Genomic DNA, 23,146 nt, shown 5'->3' on the forward strand with positions numbered 1-23,146 from the left:
GCCGAAATTTGTCTTACATTTTAGCAAAAGAACAAAAATTTCAATACTCTACAAAATAGTTACCATTCTTAAAAGATATTTGGTGACAAATGCTTTTCAGAGCTTTTAAAATTAGTATAGGTAGACTTTGAAGAGCTTAGAAATCAGGTCTAAAGAACAAGTAGAGAGAGATGCCAAAATCAGACCAAGGAAAAAACACTACGAAGAATCCAATACTGAAGAATTTAAAAGCTTTTTTTTTTTTTTTTCCCCTTCTGCTGCTACATGAAAGGTATGGTTGTTCACAAAACTTTATATCTTCCAAGATTATTGCAGATAGTAGCAATTTATAATTCTATTTCAAAGCTATATAAATTTAATAAAATAAGTTAAAGTTTGTAAATGTATGATAACCTAATTCATTTAAATTAAATCATCCCATTAAAATATTTTCATATGGAATTTAATTTTGCTCTGTTTATAGTTATTGTGGCCACTAATAAAGCTCTATCTTATCCTCATATTTTGTGGACTTAAAGGACTTAAAATATGGCATACATATTTGATACAGCATACATGTCAACGGTCTTTGCAACCTCTTTCTTTTTCCATGGTCTTGGCCATCTCTGCTATTGCCTAATGAACAAGAACGTGCTTTATTTTTGGCCCAGTTCCAAATAAAAGGCAGTTCAAAAGGCTCTCAGTGTTTTTCATGAAAATTTGTAAATTATGAACATTAACATCTACTTCTCTCCTTAAAACTTTCCTCACCACACCCACCTCCCCCACCTGCCTGATTTCCTGATAAGTGGTTAAGACTGAGGAAGTAAGTACCAATTTTGCATGCTCTCCCTCTCATACTTAATTAGAGTCCATTTTCATGCAGTACCTACTGTGTTTTCTGCATGAAAAGTGGTCGGCAGCTAGACTGTAGTAAATATATCTGCCAGGTAATGACAAAAAAGTGATTTATCTACATACAGCTTCATCTTACTGTACACTGATTTAGTACAAGAAGAGCTAAAACACTTTTTGTAACACTTGATTTCTCACTAATATTTTATTTTCCTACAATTGTTTCTTAAGTCTATGAATTGACATAGGGCTGTTTCAATATTTTACAAAACATTAATGAATGTAATTTTCCCCAATTATAAGAATTTTTTAATTTTTTCAAACTTCAAAGAAGTCAGTAAAAATAAGGCTCTGTATAAAAAGCACATAAATGATTAACTTATAGCTGTTCTAGGCAAGCTAAATACTTTGGATTAAAGTAGTAAAAGTTTAGCTTTAAGCGTGTGCTTTGATATTTATAAAACAAAGTAGATTCCCCCCCCCATTTTTCATCTGATCAATACATACCAAATTATACATTAAGAATTTGTGCTATAAATTAAAATACTAGGGATTTTTACTCCTTTGCCCATCCCTACCTCCTCTTAACTATTCTCTGTCTTACTTCTCTCTTAACGGCCTCTCCCAAATTATTTCTCTTTTAACTAGTGACAGCAACATTATTTAGCCCAGTAGTGCAGGTAATATTTCCCACAAGCAGGCCGTAATAATTTAAAAAAATTGCACTCAACTCTTTTATTCTGGACTAAATATTAAATTTTTTTTCTGAAAAAACTTCTGATTTAAGATTGATTCCAATAGATCGTAGCTCTAAGCTGCAAAAATAAAAAATAAAAAAATCACTCTAGAGCTCTGATGAACATGAGTTTCCTGTTTTCCCTGTAGGGAATAACTTGTAGGATGGGAGTATGGGACAAGAAAGAGGAGGAAATTGAACTCTGTGCATTGAAAGAGGGCCTTGATGAATATTCACGGGAATTTCCAGGCTTTTCCCCATCAAAATTTTTGAAATGTGCCCACCTAGTTCGAGTAAAATCAAAAACTATAGCCTATCCTTCTTAAAAATACTGTGTTTTGCACACATTCATTTCTTTAAGAACATTAAAAAATGACATCCTGAAGTGCTTAAAATGTGTCTGGACATGATGTGATACATGTATATATACACACAGATATGCATATGCACAAGCAATGTATATATATACACATATAAGTATGTAGCATTTATGAATCTGATTAAACTTGATATCCAACAGTGTACAATTACTGTACATCCAGTATGAAATGTCCTGTTTCATGGATATAAAAGGAGTCAAAAACCTAACTTCTTAGGTCTTTTAAGCCTGAACATGATCCACCCTCCTCAGCCTTGAACCCCAACCCCTGACTCATTGATGGTGAATGATACCAACCACAGACAGTTTAAAGGCTCACACAAATGTCTTTGGTGTATGTGTCTATTTTTTAAGGTACAAAATAATAATAATAATAATTATAATAATAAAAATAGCTATTTTGTGTGCTGTAGCAGTTCTTTATAGCTCACATTAAGTGCAGCTCTTAACTCCCCCATCCCCACCCAAAGAAAATACTTGTTAAATAAGGATTGGACAGGTCAAACACCATCATAGTGCAAATAGTAAACGATAAAAAAAAACAACATTTACAAAATATAGAAATGTTTGGATCCAACAGATGGACAAACATATTCCTTTCAAGTATCTCTCCTTGAAGAAAATAAAAATTAATCAGGTTACTTCCAATACAAAAGAGTCTCTTTTTTTTGTTCTCTCTCAGGTAAACAGTTTCAAACCTATTAGGTTGCATAGTTCTAAGATCATAAGCACCTTAACGAAATATAACTTGGTATTCTTTTTTTCTTGATCTTTTACTCTTCTATTCTTCTCAGATTTTTTATGTTGGCTTTTGTTTTGTTGTGAGAGTGGTTCAGAAAAAGGAAGTGTGACCACCTGAACACTATTGTTCATTTACCAGCATGTGTATGTATGTGGGTATGTAGAAATGTCTGTGTGTGTGTTCATATACATGTGTGTGGTATGTGTGTGTCTTGGGGGGAGGGGGTATCTGACTGTTGGGGGAAGGGGGGAATCTGAGGGTGTGGGATCTGTGGTATGTGTGTATGTGTGGAGGGGTGTAGTGTGTGTGAACACACACTGATATACACAGAGAGAGGGTCAGGCAGACATACCTTATGACCTGGGTATCTGGGCGGGAAAGTGCCTGTAACTGGTTCTTTCAAACTCATGGCTTTCTAGCTGTTATTTGGGTTGCACTAGCCCACATTATTTTAGACTAGACTAGTTGACTTTGAGGCTCACCCTGGAAGGGAACTGAAAAGGGGAGGACAATACTCCTGTTTAAGCAACTGATATCATTACTTTGATACCAGAAGAAATAGAGAATACTCCATTTTCCCTTTCCTTCCCAATTCCCCTCTCTTTCTCTGCTTCATCTCTGAGACCTGGACAGGGAATTTTTCCACATCTTCCTTTATCTGTTTCAGGTTTTGTTTTTTTGTTTATTATTTTTTATATCTATTTTTCTGGTTGTTTAACTCAGAAACATTAAACATTGCTTCACTTTGCCACTGTCCTCCCTACGAGCATCCACACTCCTCCACTATCATGTTCTGAATGTCCTTCTTGATGATATTTTGCCCATCATCATAGTACAACATGGACATGGGTCTCAGCTTGGTGGGCACACAGCACGACTTGAGGTTGGAGAAGGGGCTGTAACCCCGCATGCGGTAGTGGTTGATGACCGTTGAGTGAAAGGAGAGCGATGACCCTGATGTGCCTGCTATATGGCTTGGGCACTCGCCCTCGCAGTAGTTGGCATGATAGCCAGAGGGAGCGATGATCCAGTCATTCCAGCCAATGTCCTTAAAACTAACAAAGAACTGTTTCTTACAGCAGATGTTGACCTTGCCGTCACACTCCAAGCCCCGCCGCCTCCGCCGATGAGGATGGTCTTCAGATTGCCGGGCCTGCAGCATGAGGAAAGGTCTATGGGATTGCTCCTTCTCCTCATCTCCTCCCATCCCTCCTTCTCCGGCCTTTTTCTTCCCTTCCCCCTCCTCTTCTTTCTTCTTCCTCTTACCCAGGAGCACAAGGCTGGCACCAGTCTCATGGCACTGCTCACAGGCAATCCGAATGTCCAAGGAGCTCTTGCCCTGGTCCAGCAACCGCTGGATACTGCTGGAGACAGGAAAGATGTGCCACGTGCTCTTTCGAGCATCCACTGCCTTTTCTGATATCAACAGTTCACTCCTCTCCTCCATTAAGCCCACTGCCTCAGCCTCATCCCCCGTGTCCAAGCTGCCCTGTGGGTGCTTCTGCTGCTGAAAGAGATGGATGGTGACTTTGGTCCTGTTCCTGTTGGCCTTGGGGACTTTTAGGAAGAGCCAGACTTCTGCACGCTCCACCACTGAAAGGTCACTGCCTTCTTTGGAAATTTCAAAGTGCAGTGTCTTCCTGGCTGTGCCTGAAAATGAAACAGCACAAGAGAGAGCAGGGACACTTGTTAGTTCCTCTGTTTGTGTCTATTCACTAATTTCAGGCCACCTTGGGGTCTCTGTTACAGACCATCTCAAACAGGTATCAACAAATTATAGCCCACAGGCAAATTATAGCCCACAGGCCATAAGAATGGTTTTGACATTTATAAATGATTGAATAAAAAAAGTATTTTTGTGACATGAAAATTACATGAAATTTAAACTTTAGTGCCTGTAAATAACTTTATTGGACCACAGCTACGCTTATTTCTTTATAAGTTTGTCTATAGCTACTTTTGCACTTTGACGTGGAGTTGAGTAGCTACAATAGAGACTGTCTGGGCCACTAGCTGAAATATTTATTCTCTGGTCTTTTACAGGAAAAGTTGGTTAGCTTTTGCTCTAGAAAGAAGATGGCCTACATCTGAGTTTGTGTAAGGGTTTATGGGGACTGTATCCATTAACCATTTGCTTAACTTCAGTTTCATCTTCTGTAAAGTGGGAATGACATAATGACATCTAACCCATTATCCAATAGGTTTGGAAAGATCAAATGGGATAACAAATAAAAATGCACTGTAAGCTCTAGCAAGCAGTGGCCATATTATTCCCACACAAATATGCAAACAAACCCCATCCCCACCCCTGTGGGCCCCTAAATCTGTGTGGCATGTAGTCTTCCCCTTCCTAGTCACAAAACCTGCTTTCACCCCATCTCTTCTTTCCTGGTACAAGGCATCAGCTTTCGGTTTAATTTGCCTCTCCAACAGGGAACCGAGCCCTTCTGCAATCATTTCTCCATGAAACAGGAAAAGGAATCTTTTCCAAGGGTGGCTCTGATCATGTCTCTCATTCTTTCCAGTCCCTTTCTGAGTTGTTATTACCCTCAGTTTAAAACAGAAACTGCCCAAGATACTGGGCTTTGCCTGACCTGCTTCTGCCTTCATCCTCAGCTCTCTCCCTGTGTCCCATCCTCTGTGATCCAGCCACACAGGGTTTGAAGTTTTAAGCACTCTCCTACCGCCAGGCAGTGAAACCTGCTGTTCTTTCTGTCTAGAATACCCCTGCTCCCAACACACAAACGGCAGCGGCTGCTCTTAATAAGGTTTCAGATAGCAGATGGGACAACACTATTTATTCTAGAAGCTTTCCCTAACACCTCTGCCCCTATTCTCCTGCCAGTCTACTTAGGATGCCCAGGTCTGAGGTCCTATCTATCTTGTGAAGTGTCATAGCCCAGAGTTTAGCAGAAAGTAGGCAACTGCTTGATTTCTTTTATTAAATGGTGGTATCCTTAGCATTGAGTTATATTAAATTAAGAGATCTATCTCCTACCTCTGAATCTCCCATTTGTGTCTCCTTCCTTTAATGCAGTTTAATACACCTGCTGCTAAGAGAGGCAAAATCCATACATCAGTGGAGTGATTGGATTCTGCAACCACTCAGTTCTTACCTAACTTTAAAATTAGAAAGTCATTTATTTTCTTCTCTTTCCACTAGCACCTGTATATTTACTCATGGACAAGTACTGTAAGATACAGGTGTTCAGACTACAACTCTTTGATTTGTAAATTATTTTCCTTACTTCCACTTCATCACTTGTTAGTATATGAAACATGCCCTCTTTTCATGACCACCCTCTGCTTGTACCTGCCTATAACTGCCTGGCATACATGCATCCCATGTACAAATCTGACAATAGTCTTTAAATAGTTCATCTTAGAACTTACAATTCCCTAAGAGGGTCTCCAGGCCTGGATTTCCATAGCTAACGGAAATCCAGCCATACTTATCACTCCCCACCCTGAGATGTTTACGGTACTATAAATTCTAGGCACAGTTTCAAGTTCTCTGCAGTAGAAGGCAGGCCTTTCTGCATATTGTGCACTGTAGATTCTGTTCTTAATTTAACACTCTGCGCACAGTGGTTATGATAATGGTAAATTCACTGAGGTCAAGACCAAAGAGGGCTGCATCTGTTTATGAAAGGTTCTCTGGCATCTTTGTATAAACTTGTTAGGAGGCTGGCCTCAATGGTGGTAGTGAGGGGTGTTCCTTTGACCTCATGTCTCTGGCAGAAGTTGAAATGAATAATAAAAGCTGGGTTTATGATTAGATCACCAGATTGAGGAACAGTAAGAGGGGGAAGCAGTCTTTTTTTAGGAAGCATGATAACTTAAAAAAAAAAATGAACCCAATACTTCTTTTTGCTAAAATTGGTGGAGGGTTTTTTGTTTTGTTGTGTGTTGTTGTCTTTTTTTTTTTTTTTTTTTAAAGTGAAGATTCCAGAAAGGAGAGCTTATTTAAAAAGACAATCAGCAGCTGATTTTAAGGTGGTAGGTTGGGACCTCCCAAGCCCAGAGGTAAAGGCTGCCAAAGCCTCCCAAGCCTCTGAAGACCAGCCTGGTGCAGTCTTTGTGCAGGCCCCCCCACTGAGGGATAAGCCCCCCCACTGAGGGCACAAGCACCCTGTGGTGGAGAATGTTAACAAGCTCCCTATTGCTCTCTCCTTTCTGCCTCCCTTCTGAAATCCTAAACTGTGTAGGGTGCCACTCTAAAAACAGATACAAAGTAGTTGCTAAATTAGAGAAGCCAGAAGGCACAAGGTTGTGTTTTGTTTTTCTAGGAACAAGTGTGAAACTGAAGAATCTGCCTTGTGTGAAACTAGAGAATCTGCCTTGTCCCTAGGATGGGTGAGCTTGGTTTCAGGTAACTCATTCCCACAGGATATGCTCTGCTCTGACCCATGCTTGAGAGGAGTGGCTGAGGCTGAAGGTAGATGGTCTTCAGGTAAAGTGAGGGGACAGATGGCAATATGGACCTCAACCACATTGGATTTTCCATGAATAAAGTCCGTAGATGTTTAGAGATGATGGAAGGAGAGGAAGAGAGAGAGAGCTAATTGGAGACAAACCAGTGACAGCACATTCAAATTGATTAGCAGGGCCATCCAGGCTGCTTACTTCCAGTAACGGCCTATAGGATAGCCCTTCATTTCACTTGAGCAGGTTTCTAATGCACGAGATAGCCCCGCCCCTTCTTCACAGGCAGCTGTACTGAGAAGCAAATGATTTAGTGTTCCTGAGAGAGGATTGTACAAAGAGAGTACTCATTAGAGGGGACTCAATCTGTCAGGTGCTGTTATATTAGGATCAGAGAGTCATCATAAAATGACTTTCATTCTGGTCCTGGTGGGTAATTGTATGGAATCACCTAGTATTGTGGAGCGAACGGGCACTGATTTATGCATCAGTTTCATTATCTGAGCTGAAAGGCTGTTCCCTGCGTTCACATCCATTGCCTGCATGCTGTATCTCTCCCCCATATTTCTGACATTTGGATTTTCCCCTTACAAATTGACATGCCTGTCGCCTCCTTCTCCTGGTGTCCATTTTTGGAACTGCTATTTGTATGTTGCATGATATTTTATCGGGAATTAAATAAAACTGAGATCCCATTTCGTGAAAATGCTGTTGCCATAATGCTCAGGAGAACAGGGGGAAGAGAGAGAATCAAGTCTTCTTAATGTCTACCTTATATGCAGGTACATTTTAATAGTTTTATTATATTCTGACTTATTAAACAGTGCAATTTTTCCTTTTACATTTAGCTTTCATTGCAGAAGGTGGTGGAGAGAATGAGACAGGCTAGAAGCTGAGATGGAATTAACATTTAACAGGGCTGTAGGTTTCAGAAGGATGTTAAAACCCTCAAATTTCTGAAGTATGAAAAATATAACTAGCTTCTTGATTATATTCCCTTTATTTGTATATCACCTAGGAGAGATTGCTTTATTACAGTGATGCTTTCAGAATGGTTCATTCTTCAAATATCTACTCTTAACAATTTGAAAAATGGAAGAGGTTGCCTAAGGTTGAGGTGTTTAGGATCAATTACTAATCAGTTTCAGGTTTGACTTAAATATATTTCCTGCTGTAAAATCCTGAAATGGAAGGCTTCCCGTGATGCTTTGTGAGAAGATACAGCATTATAGTCTCTACAGGTGCACATTGAGTTCCTACCCTATTACCTATTTAATAAGAGATAGCTGGTGGCTTTGCTAACCTTTCATTACTTACTCTGATAATATTCTTTTCATCCTCTGTGCTATTTTTTTTTCTTTCCTGAGGCTTGTGAGCAAGGCTTGTATCACAGCCTGCTCTGCCTGAGTAATTCACTAAGAAAGTCCCACGCAAACCCATGTGGGTGATAATATTTCATCACTTAAACCTCAGTGGACATGTTCCAAAGTGAGAGAAAAAAGTGCATTAAAATGGGTAGGAGGGATAAATTTTGTATCTTACAGGGAACACCTTTGAGATGTTGCCAGTGGGAGGGATTAGAAAGAGGAAAGACTGTGTAGGCTGAAAGTAAAAACACCTAAAAACAGATTGTTCTTTGCTTTCAGAATTTTTCAAATGTTTGTAATAACTCAATGCAAAGGGTTAAGCTTCCAAGCCCCTCATTGTTCCCTTCCCCCACACCAGGATGCAGCTCGACACCCAAGTCCAGCATCTCAGATTTGTGGGCAGATGAGCATATGAACATTTCCAATGAAATGAGCAATACGCACAGTATTTTGTTTTTGTTTTGTTTTCCTCACCGTGGTCCTGCATAAAGCATGATGCCCTTCTACATATGGGTAATATCTCGAATGTTAATATGGAAAGCCATGTTATTTACACAGGACTTAAGCTCACCATGGGAGGGAAAGCTTCAGTGTAAACTACAGCTGTTACTGTAATTTTCCATTCTTCATCACGGTTTCACTGTGCCTAGATATGGTATAGTCACTGGTAGGAGTGTACAGAGCTACCAGTCACAGGACAAGTGTTTACTGAAGCACTAACTTTGCATTTAGGCTGCTTCCAGGGATTTCTTCATAGAGGGCCTGGCCTGTTGCAGAACTGCAGGTTTGGTTATAAATTATCTTGATTGATTTTTTTAGATGTAATATCATTGCTTAGGATCTACTATTGCATTGTAAATGATCAGCCACATTCCTGCACTTTAATTTTAGTGGTGATGAAAAAATAGTTAAATATTTAGAGAGAAAGGGGTTTTAGGTTCCTAAAAAAAGGAGAAAAAAATCTTCAAGTTCAACACACAGGGTTTCAGAGACTTTTCCAAAGTTCCTGAGAACTTTTACACTTTTGATTTGAGACCTAGGAACCAGTTGAGTATAAAGAATTCTGAAATACAGCCCAGAGAGTATGCTCAAGTATATTTTAGCAAAAAGGGCCAAGACAAACATGTATTTTCATGAAAAGTGCCTGGGAAGGTATTACTCCCAGTTCTCCAAATGTTAAAACGGAGTTTCTACCCTGACACCTCCCACCCCCACTCTAATACACCTACTTCACAGGCCAAACCACTATTCATCTCTTTCACATCTTTTCTTCTCTCTCCACACTCTCAGTTTGGAAACAAACACATCCTCCAAAGCTGTACACCATGTTCCCACAAGGCGTTAAATAAATAGCCTTTTCCTCCTTGTTCACATTCACTTGTCATTTGCTGCTTGTGAAAAGCGTTGATAAGACAGGCAAGCTAGGCAACAAAATCAGGGGAAAGGGAAGAAGGTTTTGTAAAAGCCCAGTCAGCCGTATTAAGGGGAGATGTGTGAGCAAATCAGTATTGCTGATGATTCACGGTCACATTTCTGTTTTGTTTGCTTCTGAAATTTATCATTCCTCTGTCTTCCATAGAGCTTGGGAAAGTTCACATGTACCACTTGAACTCCTATTTCCTTTCCTTGTGCCTCATTTAATGTATTACAGGTATTCATGTTCCTTCCATCCCATAAAATCCTAAATTTTCCTGGCTGAGAAGTAGAGGCAGCAACTGTTAACCACTAAGATTATGGTGCTACAGACTGGGGCTTCTAGTAGGTGAATTGTGTTTCCCTAGGAGGTTAAAAAAGTCTTTGGAATGCGCCCTCGTGTGGTTGATCATTTCCCATTATTCAGAGAAGAATGTGTAAAATACCCTTCAGTGAGTAGTATTCACAGAGAAGTTTAGAGGACTGGAATAGAATGGTGGGAGTCGACTCCACCTTAAGATGGCTTTCTTGGGGTGGGGCAAATAGTCACCCAAGCAAGCCTTCTTAGACCCCTGTTTGGGAAGTGTGCATTTCTAACTCATCCTCTGTAACTAGATTCTATGAAAGGAGAAAATAATGTTGATTTCAATAACAACTAGGCTATGTGAGAACTTTCCAATTCCTAATGTTTTGTCTTTCTTCAACAAGTGCTATCAATTGCCAACTCAATTACCAAAATCACCATATAAATTTGACAGCACATGGAGACTCAGTGCTAAATCATCACTGTACATTGACTGACCAGCTATTGTCACAAGTCAAAATATGATAAAATAAGATAATAGCCATCAAGAAGAGCACTGACTTTAGCTTCAATGACAAGCGTAGTGAGAGCTGCCTTGAGTCTGCCCATCCCTTCGTCCTTTCCTTTAATGTATTAAACACAAAAGATTCTATGCCAGCTGTGCAAAGAATGTAATAATCTTGGTGAGAAATCTTGGGTGACATAAATAAAAATAAAATCATTTTTGTTTGTTGGAATAAATTTCAGAGAGCTTAAGAGTGATTCCTAGACACTTACTCAATAACAACTCATAGCAGTTTTACAAAGATGGGGCACTTTTCACTTGAGCACAATGGGACAGACTCTGTTCAAAGAGTTCTAAGCATTTGAACTTTTGCATTCTTTCAACTGCTATGGTCATGTCTTGACTTTACTCAACCATCAAGGAGATTAGAAGCAAAAATTAAATATGAGGAATCTTGAAATTGAAAGCTGCATCTATGGGTGTGCATCTGTGGCATACATGCAGGTGACACTTACTGACTGGAATCTATGCTGTACAAAATAGTTTATACGGAAAAGAAAAATGAATGTCATTTGCTAGTCTCTAAAAATCGTGACATTTGACATAGTTTGAATTTTATTAAAGTTTAATTACTCCAAAAATGTAAGACTTTTGCATATATTCACTACAATTATTCATATGATACATCTCTTTCCCAAGAAAATAGTGGCAACATACTCACATGGTACTCTACTTGGAGAACAGATTGTTCATACAGCAATCATTAAATCTGTGAAATCATACTAAATCAACTTGAAGTTGACAAAACTTCCCAGATGAGAAATATAAGCAAGTGCAATAAACTTTGTCTAAGACTACAGCAACTCGCCCAAAGTTGAGTTATAAACTCAACCAAGAGTAGTTTTCCATTACCAACCTCAAACTTTAGTCAACATATGAGTCAAATGAATCACTTTTTTTAAAAGTAGCTCAGTTTCTTTCTCACTAAACACCTAAAAGAAAAGTTTTTAAAAGTGAAAATATTTAATATGACTTAGGAAAAGGTTGGCACTGAGATGAAGTCCATAAATACCGTAAGAAAAAAATGTAAAAGGTCAAATTCTTTCACTGCAAAATCTCCCAATGCCAAGAGAGTGGTTTGTTATACATGTCAGATAAGTCATGTATAGGGATCAGTCATGTATGAGGATCAGAAAGTGGGACATATTGCTAGCATTAGTATATTAAAGCGGTCAAAGACATAGGTATACCTAGTCATATGATGTGGCAAAGCCAATTGAGGGGGAGCTGCAGTTAAGGCCATCATGTGTGGCCACTGGTGTATAAAAACATACAGGGTCCCTTTGTGTCAGGAGAGGGAGCTGACCTCTGGACTGCGGAATTCACTCCCTGCACAGGACCCAAAGTCATTGAACACTTTCTTTCCTACCTCACCACAAGGAAAGGTTGAGAAAAATTGAGTGGTAACTTGAAAACTCCAACCTGACTTTTTTCCTCAAAAGGCTTCAAAGAATAAAATCCTGATCCTCACGTCCTTTGGGGCTCTATTAAGAAAGAGTTTCAGGGAAATAAAGTAAGACCTTCTTTAAAAGAAAGAAGTTCTGGTTAGAAGCTAAACTTCCCTGCCAGGAAGCTTGCAGGACATCTCCAACAGGGGGAAGCCAGGAAACCAGCAGGCTATCTGCTCCCCCAAAAGGATGCCCAAGTCTTGGAAGGTTTTCTTGAAAACAGAACATCTGAGTCAACAGGTTTTCAGGATTGGAAATTCTGAGTGTTGCCTTTATTGTTTATCCTGCTGTGGCAAACTTTAAAACAGAAATGCTGGGAGCCCCTGCACATACTTTATTGGCCATATGCTCTAACAAACAAAACAATGGCATTCCTTTCAAAAAGATTTGCCAAGGGATAGGATTCCTTAGCCTGGCATTATCATGAAAGTAGCATGGTATTAACATATCTGTGTGCCCTGGTGTGCATGGGCTTGTAGGCATGCAAAAGGATCTATGTCACAAAACCAAAAGTAACCTGGCTTCAGATCTCCACCTCCAGCCTCCACTTTTGACAGGTATTTTCTATTCAGCAACAGGTTAGTGTGGTCCTGAGCCAATGATTAGAATCTATTTATTAAAGTTCTTCCTCTTAAGGATTGAGTGAGAGTTCAGTGTAGTATCTGAGAGCACTTTGTCAAGGTTGCATTCCTTGGCAGAGAGTTCTTAGTAACTTTACAGAGAACAAAACTCTTTTTTTCCTCCCCTCAGTACAGAGAGCAAAAGTCAGTACTTCAAAAGTAACTGCTGGGTCAATGTCAACTGTCCCCCAAAATCATTCACTACCGCTTAGCATGAGATGCCTGTGCTCTCATAGACAGGGTATCTAAAGGTAAAAATGACTGTCACTAATAAATTTGCCCTGCTTCTCTGATGTGGCCCCTGGTTGGACTTTTAAAGGGAAGGCTTGTTTTAAGATAGTGACTTCATCTGTGCCATTCCAATCCAATCCTGCACTCCTCACCCCACCCCGCCTCCAATAAAAACTTTGGATAGGGTCTGGACACCTCCTGGGTTCCCCCAGAACCCGAACATGCTCCAGCTCTCATCAGGCTGCTCAGATCTAGTTTCACAGGCAGAGCAAGGGAGTCTCTCATAGACAGGCTTCCAGCTCCAGACTGGCCCTAGAGCTTTCTCCGGGTGACCAAATGAGTTTAGCAAGTGTAAGCTACCCATCTCCAGCCAGGGCTCAAGAATTCCATTTCTGTGAAGTCCTCTCCACCCCCCCACACCTCCCTCCCACCTCCCCTCTGCCTGCCTGCTACTATCACCTAATAACTAATGACCCTCCCAGGCAGCTTACAGCTGGAGGGAAAAGAAGTTGCTCCTATGACTGTCAGAGAAATATATCGCCCCCACCCCCAGTGCCAGTACCCACCTGATTCTGCGAACGTGATGATCTCTGAGGTCTGCTCCATCAGTTCATTCATTTCTGCCCTCCTTCCGATGTCATCCTCTATCTCCACGTACCCGTTCTCCCCCACTTTGCCCACATGGAGCTTTCTGATCGCATTCAGAAGTGCCGCCTTGGGCACTGGCTGGGTGACCTCGGGTCTCTTCTTCAAGTGCAACATGTTTAAAATGTGCTTCTTGACGGCCTCCACCATCTCCGGCTGAGCGTTGGGTACATCCTTGGGAAGGGTGGTCAGTGCACAGGACGGGCAGGCGGGGTCCACACTGTGCCCCTGGGATCCCGGGGTGGGGGAACTCCTCACTATAATCCAGCAACTCACCAACAAAAATCCTCGCAGCCAAAGCAAGGGCATCCTGGCAGCAAAAGTTGTTGTGGTTGCCTTTTTAAAGGCCCTGCTTTTCCTCCCCCCTCACGCACAGGTTTTTTGTTTGGTTTGGTTTGGTTTGGATTTTTCCTTCTCCTCTTCAGCAAATTCTCTGGAACGAGAACAAAAAGTTTTCTGTGAAGTTTTCTTTGCAGGTTCCCTCTCTGAATGCAGTCAGTGCTGTAGGTTTGTGGCTGTCAGGGAGGAGAGTTCTGACTGTCTCCGAGTAAGAGAAGGAGGGAGGGAGGGAAGGAGGGAGAGAGGGAGGGAGACAGAGAGGGAGGGAGAGACAGGGTGGGGGGGGAGACAGAGACTGAGAGAGAATGGGAGGGAGAGACAGGGAGAGCGAAGAGAAGGGGATAGAAGAGAAAGGGAGAGGGGGAAGGGAGAGGGAGGGAGGGAGGAAGAGAGAGAGAAGGAGAAAGGGAGAGAGGGAGAGGAAGAGGGAGAGAGAGGAGAGAGAGAGGGGGGAGAGAGAGAGAGAGAGAGAGAGAGAGAGAGAGAACGATTGGCCCTAAGTGAGTGAGTGAATGGGAGAGGGAGGGAGTTTGTGAGTAAAGGCTGTGATTAGGAAGGGGAGGGACAGCCCGTTTTCTGACAGGCTGCTTTCCTTCTGCTCACTGCTCCCTCACACACACCTCTCTTCAAATAGCACCATTCTCGGGAGTTCTACTTTCCTTTCTGAAAGAAATTCTCCCAATTTTGTTCTACTTCTTCTTTTTTTTTCTTTGCCCAGTCCCCTTGCTTCACCTTCTTCCTCTTTTGGAGGGGAAAGAATACCCCAAGTAAAGACACTGTCTCAATCAGCAGAGATGACTTAATTGAACAGTCTGTCCCCACTGCCCCTCCACCCTCCCCTAGCCACAGCCCTAGATAATTCACAGCCCGTCAGCCTGTAAGGTGGGGCTCTGGGTGCAGGAGGTGAGGGAATGGGTAGGGAAGATTGGGGAAATGGGCAGGGGGACCTAAGGCCCGCAGGGACCAGTCAATTTATCTGGCCAAAGGGAATCCCGGAGATCTACTGTTTCCCCATTCATTCATATTTAAATGTTCAGGATCTTCAACACTGGCAGGTGATCTGAGGGGAGGGCAACAGAACTTTTGTTTGAGGTCATATAATACACTCTACTTTTCCCAACTGCAAAATGCCACTGGGCACTGAAAGATCCGGAAGGAGGCAGGCAGGCAGGCAGGCAGGCAGCATTTTACATGCTCCTGTCATATGAAGCACTTTCCCCTCTCCTTAGAAGCCACCCCCTTCTACTCTGAACGCACACACACACACACACACACACACACACACACACACACACGCACACTCTCAGACTCACGAATTACAGCCTACCACCACTTATCCCGACTTCACAGATAAAATGAAAAATTCACTTGGCCTCTCCCACACTATTTTACACAAATAGTGCGCTCCTACAACTTGAATTACTGGTCCTATGGGAAAAGAATCTCTAAACTACATTGGCAAATTATTTTCTTTGTAATGCGGTTTATTTTTCAGCCTACCCCTAGCCCACCCTAGACCACTGTGTTCAGGTACTGGCCCCTTGATGGCTTATTTTTCTCTAGAAGGAATATCACAGATGAAACAAACCATCATGGATTTCAGTGTTCACAGTAAAAGAAAAATGTGAATTTTTAAACAATGCCTCTCTGAGGTTTTTTTTCTTTATTCTCCTCCCTGTACCCCCACCCCCTTTTTCATTTTCTGTCTTAATGCTTTTATCTTGCAGAAGTATCTTTAAGAGGTCCATCTGTTAAAGCTTTCCTTCCCTCTGGGTTTCTTTCCCACACATAAGCACTCTCAGTTTCTGTAGATACAGTCAGCTTATATCTGACACCTAGTGTATTCAGAACATTATAGTCAAGCAAGATAATTTGGGAAGGGGGGTAGAAAGTTAATAAATGTCATTACTATAGGCATAAAATCTGAGGGAAGGGGATGAGGGAGAGAAAGTTGTGACACTAAGTTAAAATTACAATTTGCACAGGTAACAATGTTTTTCTGAATTGGATACACTGTCCCCCTTTCCCAAATCAACTACTCCCAAGACTTTCTATGTTATAAGCCATTTATCACCTTTGGGGTTTCACCTCCAGGAACATCAATTATTCTGCTATTATTGTTAAGACTTTGACAACATTCCCTAAAAAGTCTAATATTTTTAGTGAGAGATGGTGAAAGAAAAAGAAGGGGGCATTTGCATTATACTTGTTTAATAAAATACCCTTGAAATCTAATGCTTAATATAATCTAGCTATTTGGCATCACAGAATGCTATTATCTAAAGCATTTTGTAGTCCAATTAAGTTTTATAAGTAAAAGTTTAATGACTCCAAACAACTTGAGTCCTAATATTAGTATTTAGATAAGTGCAAATATGGATACTCTCTATATGTGTGTGTTCCCTAAATTTGCTATTTATGAATGCAAGTCTTAACAAATAGCTTTGTTTTTGGCATGTGTACTCATATATATGTGCTGAATGGGTTGTATAAACACATAATCTATTTGCATGTTGTACTATAAAAAGCTGTATCAACTTGCCTGAATAATTTTTAAAAAGGTTCAAATCGTAATATGCATGGAAGTGCCAATCAATTGTAAAATTCCTTCTAACCATTCTGACTATGAATGTGTAAATAGCTAACAAGTAAGAGTTAAAAAGCATTACCTTTCCGGTGCTCTCTCTTTCACCAGCAGCCTCTTGTATCTTGTGGTTAGAGCTGTCTGAGTTCCTCTTCATGGTATTGGCACTGTGAAGTTTTATACTGCACTACTTACTTGTATACTCACACATTGGTACCACTCAAACAGGAGGGCTGGGGCTTTGTTTAGGATTGGTTAGAATCAGCATGACATCAGCAGATGACTAGTTTTTTCAGCGTGAGACATATTTCATAATAATTATCTAATGGAAAGTCTTTCTTAGCTGCTCTGACACTACTGGGTGATCACTGAGCCAGTAAGCCTCTGGCTAACTAGACTACCTTTTAGAAAACTACTGGAATCTCACTGAGTGTCAACTTGCAACTTTTCTTTTACTATCTGTACCCACACACTTCTCGTTATATTCAGGTTCAGTTTTATGTCTTCACATAAAATATCTGTTACTTTATGAAGTTGCCTCTATTTACAAAGTATTTTATTGTTTCTTACGGGCAAGAAAATTCACAGTGCTCTTTATAGTATTCTAATTTTACTTTTTTAAATAAAATATTCCATTGAGAAAAAATATGTACACCTATATGATGATGGTCTCCCCTCCCCAGAATTAAATTATTATTTTATATCTTGAAGTTAAATGCCTGCTTCATAAATCATTTATGATCAAGAACTTTGGAAATAGTCATTCTCTACAAGTGAATGTTATAGTTACCCTTCCCAGATTTTTAGAATCCCCCCATTCAAAACAAAATCTCATACATTATTTTTTTATTATACCTTGAAGTCCTATAATGTCAAGTGGTTACAAACATAACATAAAATTAATGAAAAGAAGTGAGTGACCATTCCTTCAAATAGGGGTTAAGTTGGTCAGAATTTTCTTTGGGGGGACAGGGGAGTGTTAGCAAGTTGAAAATAACACAGGATGAAGGAATTCTCAGACAAGAATGGTGGAGAAGAGTAGTTTGGAGTATAGTTGAAGCATAAGCTGGGTCCTCATGACAAGTGGAATAAAATGTGCAAAATTGGGAGCTAATGAAAGCCATATGACCAGATATGTTGTTTTGTATGCAGGACTTAACATGCATAAAATAAACTTTTCACTATGCCCACAAGCAAAATATAGAGGCTCTGGCTTCCTCATGTGTAGTTTAAGCTGGTCCCTTTAGGACACCAGAAGTTTTGTGTTTTAAGAGGATCTGCCTTGGCCAACCACAGAGAAAGTGTGGATGCTCAACTGTATATGGGAGATGGGGAGTATTCTAAGAACTGCATTTGCAGAAATAATGTGTGAAACTAAATCATTAGGTTGTAGAGGAACAGGGAATATGAGAAAGAAAGATACAAACAGGATCAATGTTGGTTAACTTCAAACCTGACCATCAGTCTAGAATTTGACGGACTCAGCCTCTTCATAAGAAAGGAACTTCCACACCCTATATGATGAGCTCCTCAAGGAGAGCAATGGCCTGCAAAGCATCTAAACTCACCTCCTCCTCCATACACGAACCTTGGTGTCTTGGAAATATCATTATGTTTGAGTTTGGGGGACACGACAAACGTGGATGAGACCACAGTCCCATGGCATACTAACCACGCAACTCAGGTCCCAGTGTTCTCACCCATAAAGTGGATCCATTTCTGAGATGCCTCTCTAAGCATTTGTATCACAGGAATCTACAGCGCCCTGACTAGAGAAGCCACCCTACATGTGTGACTCAGACTCGGTATGCCATCAGATGCCCACCTGCCGGGTCAGCCCACCAGCTGTGATGTAATTCTCTACCTGAATCCCCAGCCTCAGAGCTGAGACACACTGGAAATGCCTCCTCACTCAGTGGAAGTTAGGTGGAGGTGGTAGAGGAAGCAGGCTGGTTAAAATAACTTCTCCCGAATATTCTGGACTGGGAGTGTTCTTTTTCCTTCCAAATACCAGGGTCCAGGGTAAGCTGGTCAGGCCAGTTCCTGCCAAGCATCTCGTCTTCCTTCCTCGGTTTGGTTTCTCTTTCACTTCCTACCGCCTCCCCCAGCGGCTCCACACCCCGGCCCTGCGGCCGGCTGATCGGCTGCTACCGTACCTTGAGCAACACCTGCTGGCAGCTCCCTGGGATCACGCCGGAACGCGACCGCCAAGCTGTGCGGAGCAGCAGCCTCTATTTTTGATCCGGAGCACCAGCAAGGGCAGGATCTTTTCAGAGCAGCTCTTGATTTTTGCCCCCTTTTGGCAGCTAAAGAATTCAGAGTGGAAAAAAAAAATCACTGTTCAAGTGAGTGCAGCTGGGAATTTCTGAACCAGCCCTCAGTGCCAGGACTGAAAGCATCGCCAATGTCAGAGTCCAGGATGGGGACCTGTGAGCTGGCTGCTGGGCAGACAGAGAGGCACGCCAGGAGCGTTGACGTCCCACGTGGAGTTGGGCCCTAGCGGCAGTTGAGCTAGAGTGTGAACCTCTGCCACTGCGTTTCCCACCTAGTGCAGTCGGCCTGATTGGCCACTTCACAAAGTGCCTAACTCGTTGCTGGTGCATTTGCAGTGCTCCGTTCTCTCCTAGAGGAGCTGCCCTTGTAGAACCGGGCTGAGCAGCTTGCGACAAGGAGCTGGGAGGGAAACTGTGGTACCTTATTTTACTGTAATTGCAAAAGGCACGATGTGCCAGAGATTTATATTTAGAAGTTGTATGTTTCTACTTTTATGTAAATGGAGCAATTAGGGCCTATCTTGCTGCTGCTAACTCCAGGGCTTGTGCCTTGCTGGGGAGCTGGTGTTTTCCATCACAATTAGAGAGCTGGTCAAAAACAAAGTTCGTTTAAGGATAAGAGCTCAGTGGTGGAACCAGGGGAGAGACTAGTGCCCCTGTTCCTCCTTGTGGCCTGTGGTGACACACACCTTAGGGCATGGCTAACCTGTAGTGGAGTTTACTCTTGGTAAACTGTGGTAAAGTTTACTAGTGGTGCAGCTGTCCACATAAGAAGTTAGCATGGAGCAAGAAGCAAGAATGTTCATTTTTCTTCTCAAGCAAACCGTATGTCCATAATAGCTTCCATCCACTCTTTTAATTTGTCTCTTTGCTCACTACTCCTGGAACAAGGAGGCAGCCCTAGAAAATGGGGCTGTTTTTCATGGCTCTGTTATTTTAGTTGTTTAACTGTATTGCTGTTGTTCAGTGAAAAATATATGCCAGGAGATGTGAACATCTCCTAAATGTTCCCTAGCAGGTGACTGGTAAGTTACCCTTTGATTTAGCTGAAATGGCACAAGGCTGGGGGTTCAAAGCACTAACTAGGCTGCTGACAACTCAGGGTGTTTTAGTTCCTTCCTATGAAAAGTCTGTTTCCAAAAAAGCATGATTTCTGGTTCATGCTGTCTGGGAAACAAAACATGATCCATGACTATGGAGAGAAATCAAAAGGACTTGAGGTGTTCACAGCCATTGATATGTTATTCTGGGCTCAAGGAAGGAAAACCTTGCGTAGGTCGGGGAGCAGTGACTCCTTCAAGGGGAAGCTCAGAATCCAGAAAACATGTGCAGAATCAGAGTGATATTTGGTGCAGGGAGATTTTGGGAGCCTCATCAAATGGTTTAGGATGAATATGGGATTGGCAAACCCTGCCAGGTCCCGGGCTGCCAGCTGTATATTAGGTAGGGATTTGGGACAAAGGAAGGTATTTTACATTCAAGAATCAACTGGAAAGCTCTTTGTTTTCCAGTTCAATCAATGAGTGAATAGAGCTAGAGAGAGAGAGAGATTGATTCATCAAAATTCCTCCAGAATTCAGTAGGAAGCAAGAGTCAGAAGAGTTAATCCAAAATTGTCTTCCTAACCTCTCATTTCTCTGAAAATCACTGGGATATTCCACAAGGCCTTGTGCTATGTATGAGTGCTCTGTGTTCAGAGTTTTTGGAAATGCCTTGTCTGAACAGTGGAAAACCATATGCTAGAACTAAAATGATTAGGGAAAGATAAAAATGTAAACTGTTATCTTTCAGTCCAGAGCAATAATTCTCAATGGGAGTGATTTTGCTTCCCAGAAGACATTTGACAATGTCTGAAGACATTTTTGCTTGGCATAACAAGATGGGGAGGTGCTCCCAGCATCTAGTGGGCAGAGACCAGGGACGATGCTAAATATCATATCATGCTCAGAATGGCCTGCACAACAGAGAAATTATTTGGCTAAATATTGTGTGTCCCAGAGTTGAGAAACCTGACTTAGAGTTATTATTTTAAAGTTTCACATAATTCCTTTCACATACATGCCCCAAAGGGCCTTGCCAACTCGGAAAAATAATAATTCAAGTGATTCTACCTCCTTCCCTGTTTGGTGCTTCCTGATTAATGAAGACCCACAATACACAGCAGATACTGACACAGTAAGAGTACCTCTTTGGCAACATTGTTGTTTTCCCAACCAATTTTTTAGTGTGGCCTCAGTACTTCCTGCTGTCTTTGTGATCTAATGAAAAGGAGAATTTTAGTGACCAGCAACAAAATAAGATGAGCTGGCCAACACCTGAGTAGTTAGAAGTAACAGATTTATGGAAAAGAGTAAGTGAACGAGGAATTGAATTATTCATTTTAGCAATTCAGTATCATATAAATCCATGCAATACAGAATTCCCTGAAGTAAAATTCACAAAAGTGAGATTACCATGCCTTTCTCCCAGAGCAGACAAATATGATGCAGCTTGATTTTATTTGTTTAATACATTAGGGGAATGACCCAATATCCAAAGAGATAAAACAATACTGCTTTGCTAAATCCTAATGCATCTTCCAAGCAAGATTAGATTCTCCAAACTTCCTCTTTTAAACTTCTATGACTGTTTTGAAGGAAGGCCATTCCCCTTCAGGTGTTGCTCTCCTATGAGTACTGTGGGAGCTATTATGAAGGATCACAATCACAGTAAATCATCATCATCATCATCAACAACAAATGTTGGTGAAATACACAAAAGGGAATTTTTCTGGATCAAACTAGCTTGGATGTGAAATGCCATTCCCTGCATGATGAGGCCAACTTCCTGGACTCATCACTTAGTCCCTGAGTGACTTGGATCATCCAGAAGAAGAGAGTCAGTCAGAGACTGTTGTAACATGCAGAGAGCCATGAGGGGAATGTATTAGACACTCCTGCACCATCTCATCAACTCTGGCATGTGAATCAGTCTCCTCAGGTAAATGGTCATTTTGGAACCAAACACATCAATCAACTTCCAAATGATTCAGAAACACCTGGATTTCTTCCCAAGGACTATATAGTACTTACGAAAAACTCTATATATAGAGAGAAATAATTACTTATAACTTCTATAAAAGAAAATTATGTTGAAAAATTACTAACACTAACTGAAATGAATAATTATGTACTCAAAGTTTTTCACATACATTTCAAAATTGATTATCACAGTTTAGTTCTAATCCAATCAGAAAACACCTGCCACAATGTTGATCTTCCTATTGCCTCAAAAGATTATAAGAGGTACTCAAAAAAGAACATATAACAGCTATTGTAAGCATTTTTCTTCTGGGTCCTCTTGAGTAGTAAGCTCCGTGTTGCTGACTTGAGGATATAGAAGTTCAGCATCTAGATTCCATTGAACCCAGATAAAAGAGTAGAAATCCAGTTTTGCCTATCCACAAATATATCACACAACTGTTCCCAAATTATAGCCTTTCAGATTATTTCCTTTCAGAAAGAAAGACAGAATAGGCTGGGAACAACCCTGTGTGTATTTTTTTAAATCAGTGAATTGTTGCCTCCCTTGAGTGCTGATGGAAAGGTACAAAGATTCCGCCCTCTGTTGGAGCGCCTGTGAAGCACGTCCAGGCCCGCACCACAGAATGCCATTGTTCCATACTCTGTGTACTTTAGTGTACACTGACAGTGTGCTCTGGCAGTGGCTCAGCATGGTTAGTAAATGTTTCCAGGTGCCCCGCTCTAATTTTAGGAAGGTCAAGTTTGCAAAGGTGAAATAGCAAGCAGGATTTCTGTTAGTTTTTATCAGCTTGAAACACAAACTAATTAAGCCCAATATTCTAAGTGTTTAACTGGAACCACTGGATTCTACTACCAGGGTTGAACTTTCAAAAAACAATTTATGGCCACAGCCCCTTTTCTTAATACTCACTGACTTCCTTTTTTAAAAAACAAGATAGAATGATGAATGAAGGAAGAATCATTGTATTAGAAGGAAAAAGCTACAGAAAACCTCTCTACCAAAGATGAGAGGTTAACTTGTGATGACTAAATGAAGAGGAGCTGAAACAAATCATGTAATTTTGGCCAATTCCAACATCATTTAACTATAAAACTAATAAGAATAATTAAAATGTTGCTCCCTGTAACATTTGAAAAGAGTTCACCCAATAACTTCCCCAAATTTCAAGGAGCTTTTGTTTTATTAGATGCTGTTAGATTCATGTTAGTCACTGGGAA

At 41.0% G+C, this 23,146-nt stretch overlaps 1 protein-coding gene across 1 annotated transcript; it reads right to left on the bottom strand.

Annotated features, from left to right (window-relative positions):
• Positions 1-2,629: 2,629 nt before the first annotated feature.
• INHBA (inhibin subunit beta A) lies at positions 2,630-14,308 on the bottom strand. The gene is made up of 2 exons (XM_054564656.1): positions 13,631-14,308; positions 2,630-4,341 (listed from the first exon to the last, which is right to left on the bottom strand). The coding sequence occupies exons 1-2, from the start codon at positions 14,016-14,018 to the stop codon at positions 3,452-3,454; spliced, it is 1,278 nt and encodes a 425-aa protein (XP_054420631.1). The 5' UTR covers positions 14,019-14,308; the 3' UTR covers positions 2,630-3,451.
• Between the last annotated feature and the right edge of the window lie 8,838 nt (positions 14,309-23,146).

This window comes from Pteronotus mesoamericanus, unplaced genomic scaffold (genome assembly GCF_021234165.1).
Source record: "Pteronotus mesoamericanus isolate MK-2021 breed Mesoamerican mustached bat unplaced genomic scaffold, CSHL_Meso_final scaffold_85, whole genome shotgun sequence".
Classification (NCBI taxonomy): Eukaryota; Metazoa; Chordata; class Mammalia; order Chiroptera; family Mormoopidae; genus Pteronotus; species Pteronotus mesoamericanus.

Excerpts from the sequence above, each read along its gene's own strand:
- INHBA (XM_054564656.1), bottom strand. The coding sequence starts at position 14,018 with ATGCCCTTGCTTTGGCTGCGAGGATTTTTGTTGGTGAGTTGCTGGATT. Across the intron at positions 4,342-13,630 it reads CATCACGTTCGCAGAATCAG|GCACAGCCAGGAAGACACTG; the intron begins GTGGGTACTGGC and ends TTTCATTTTCAG.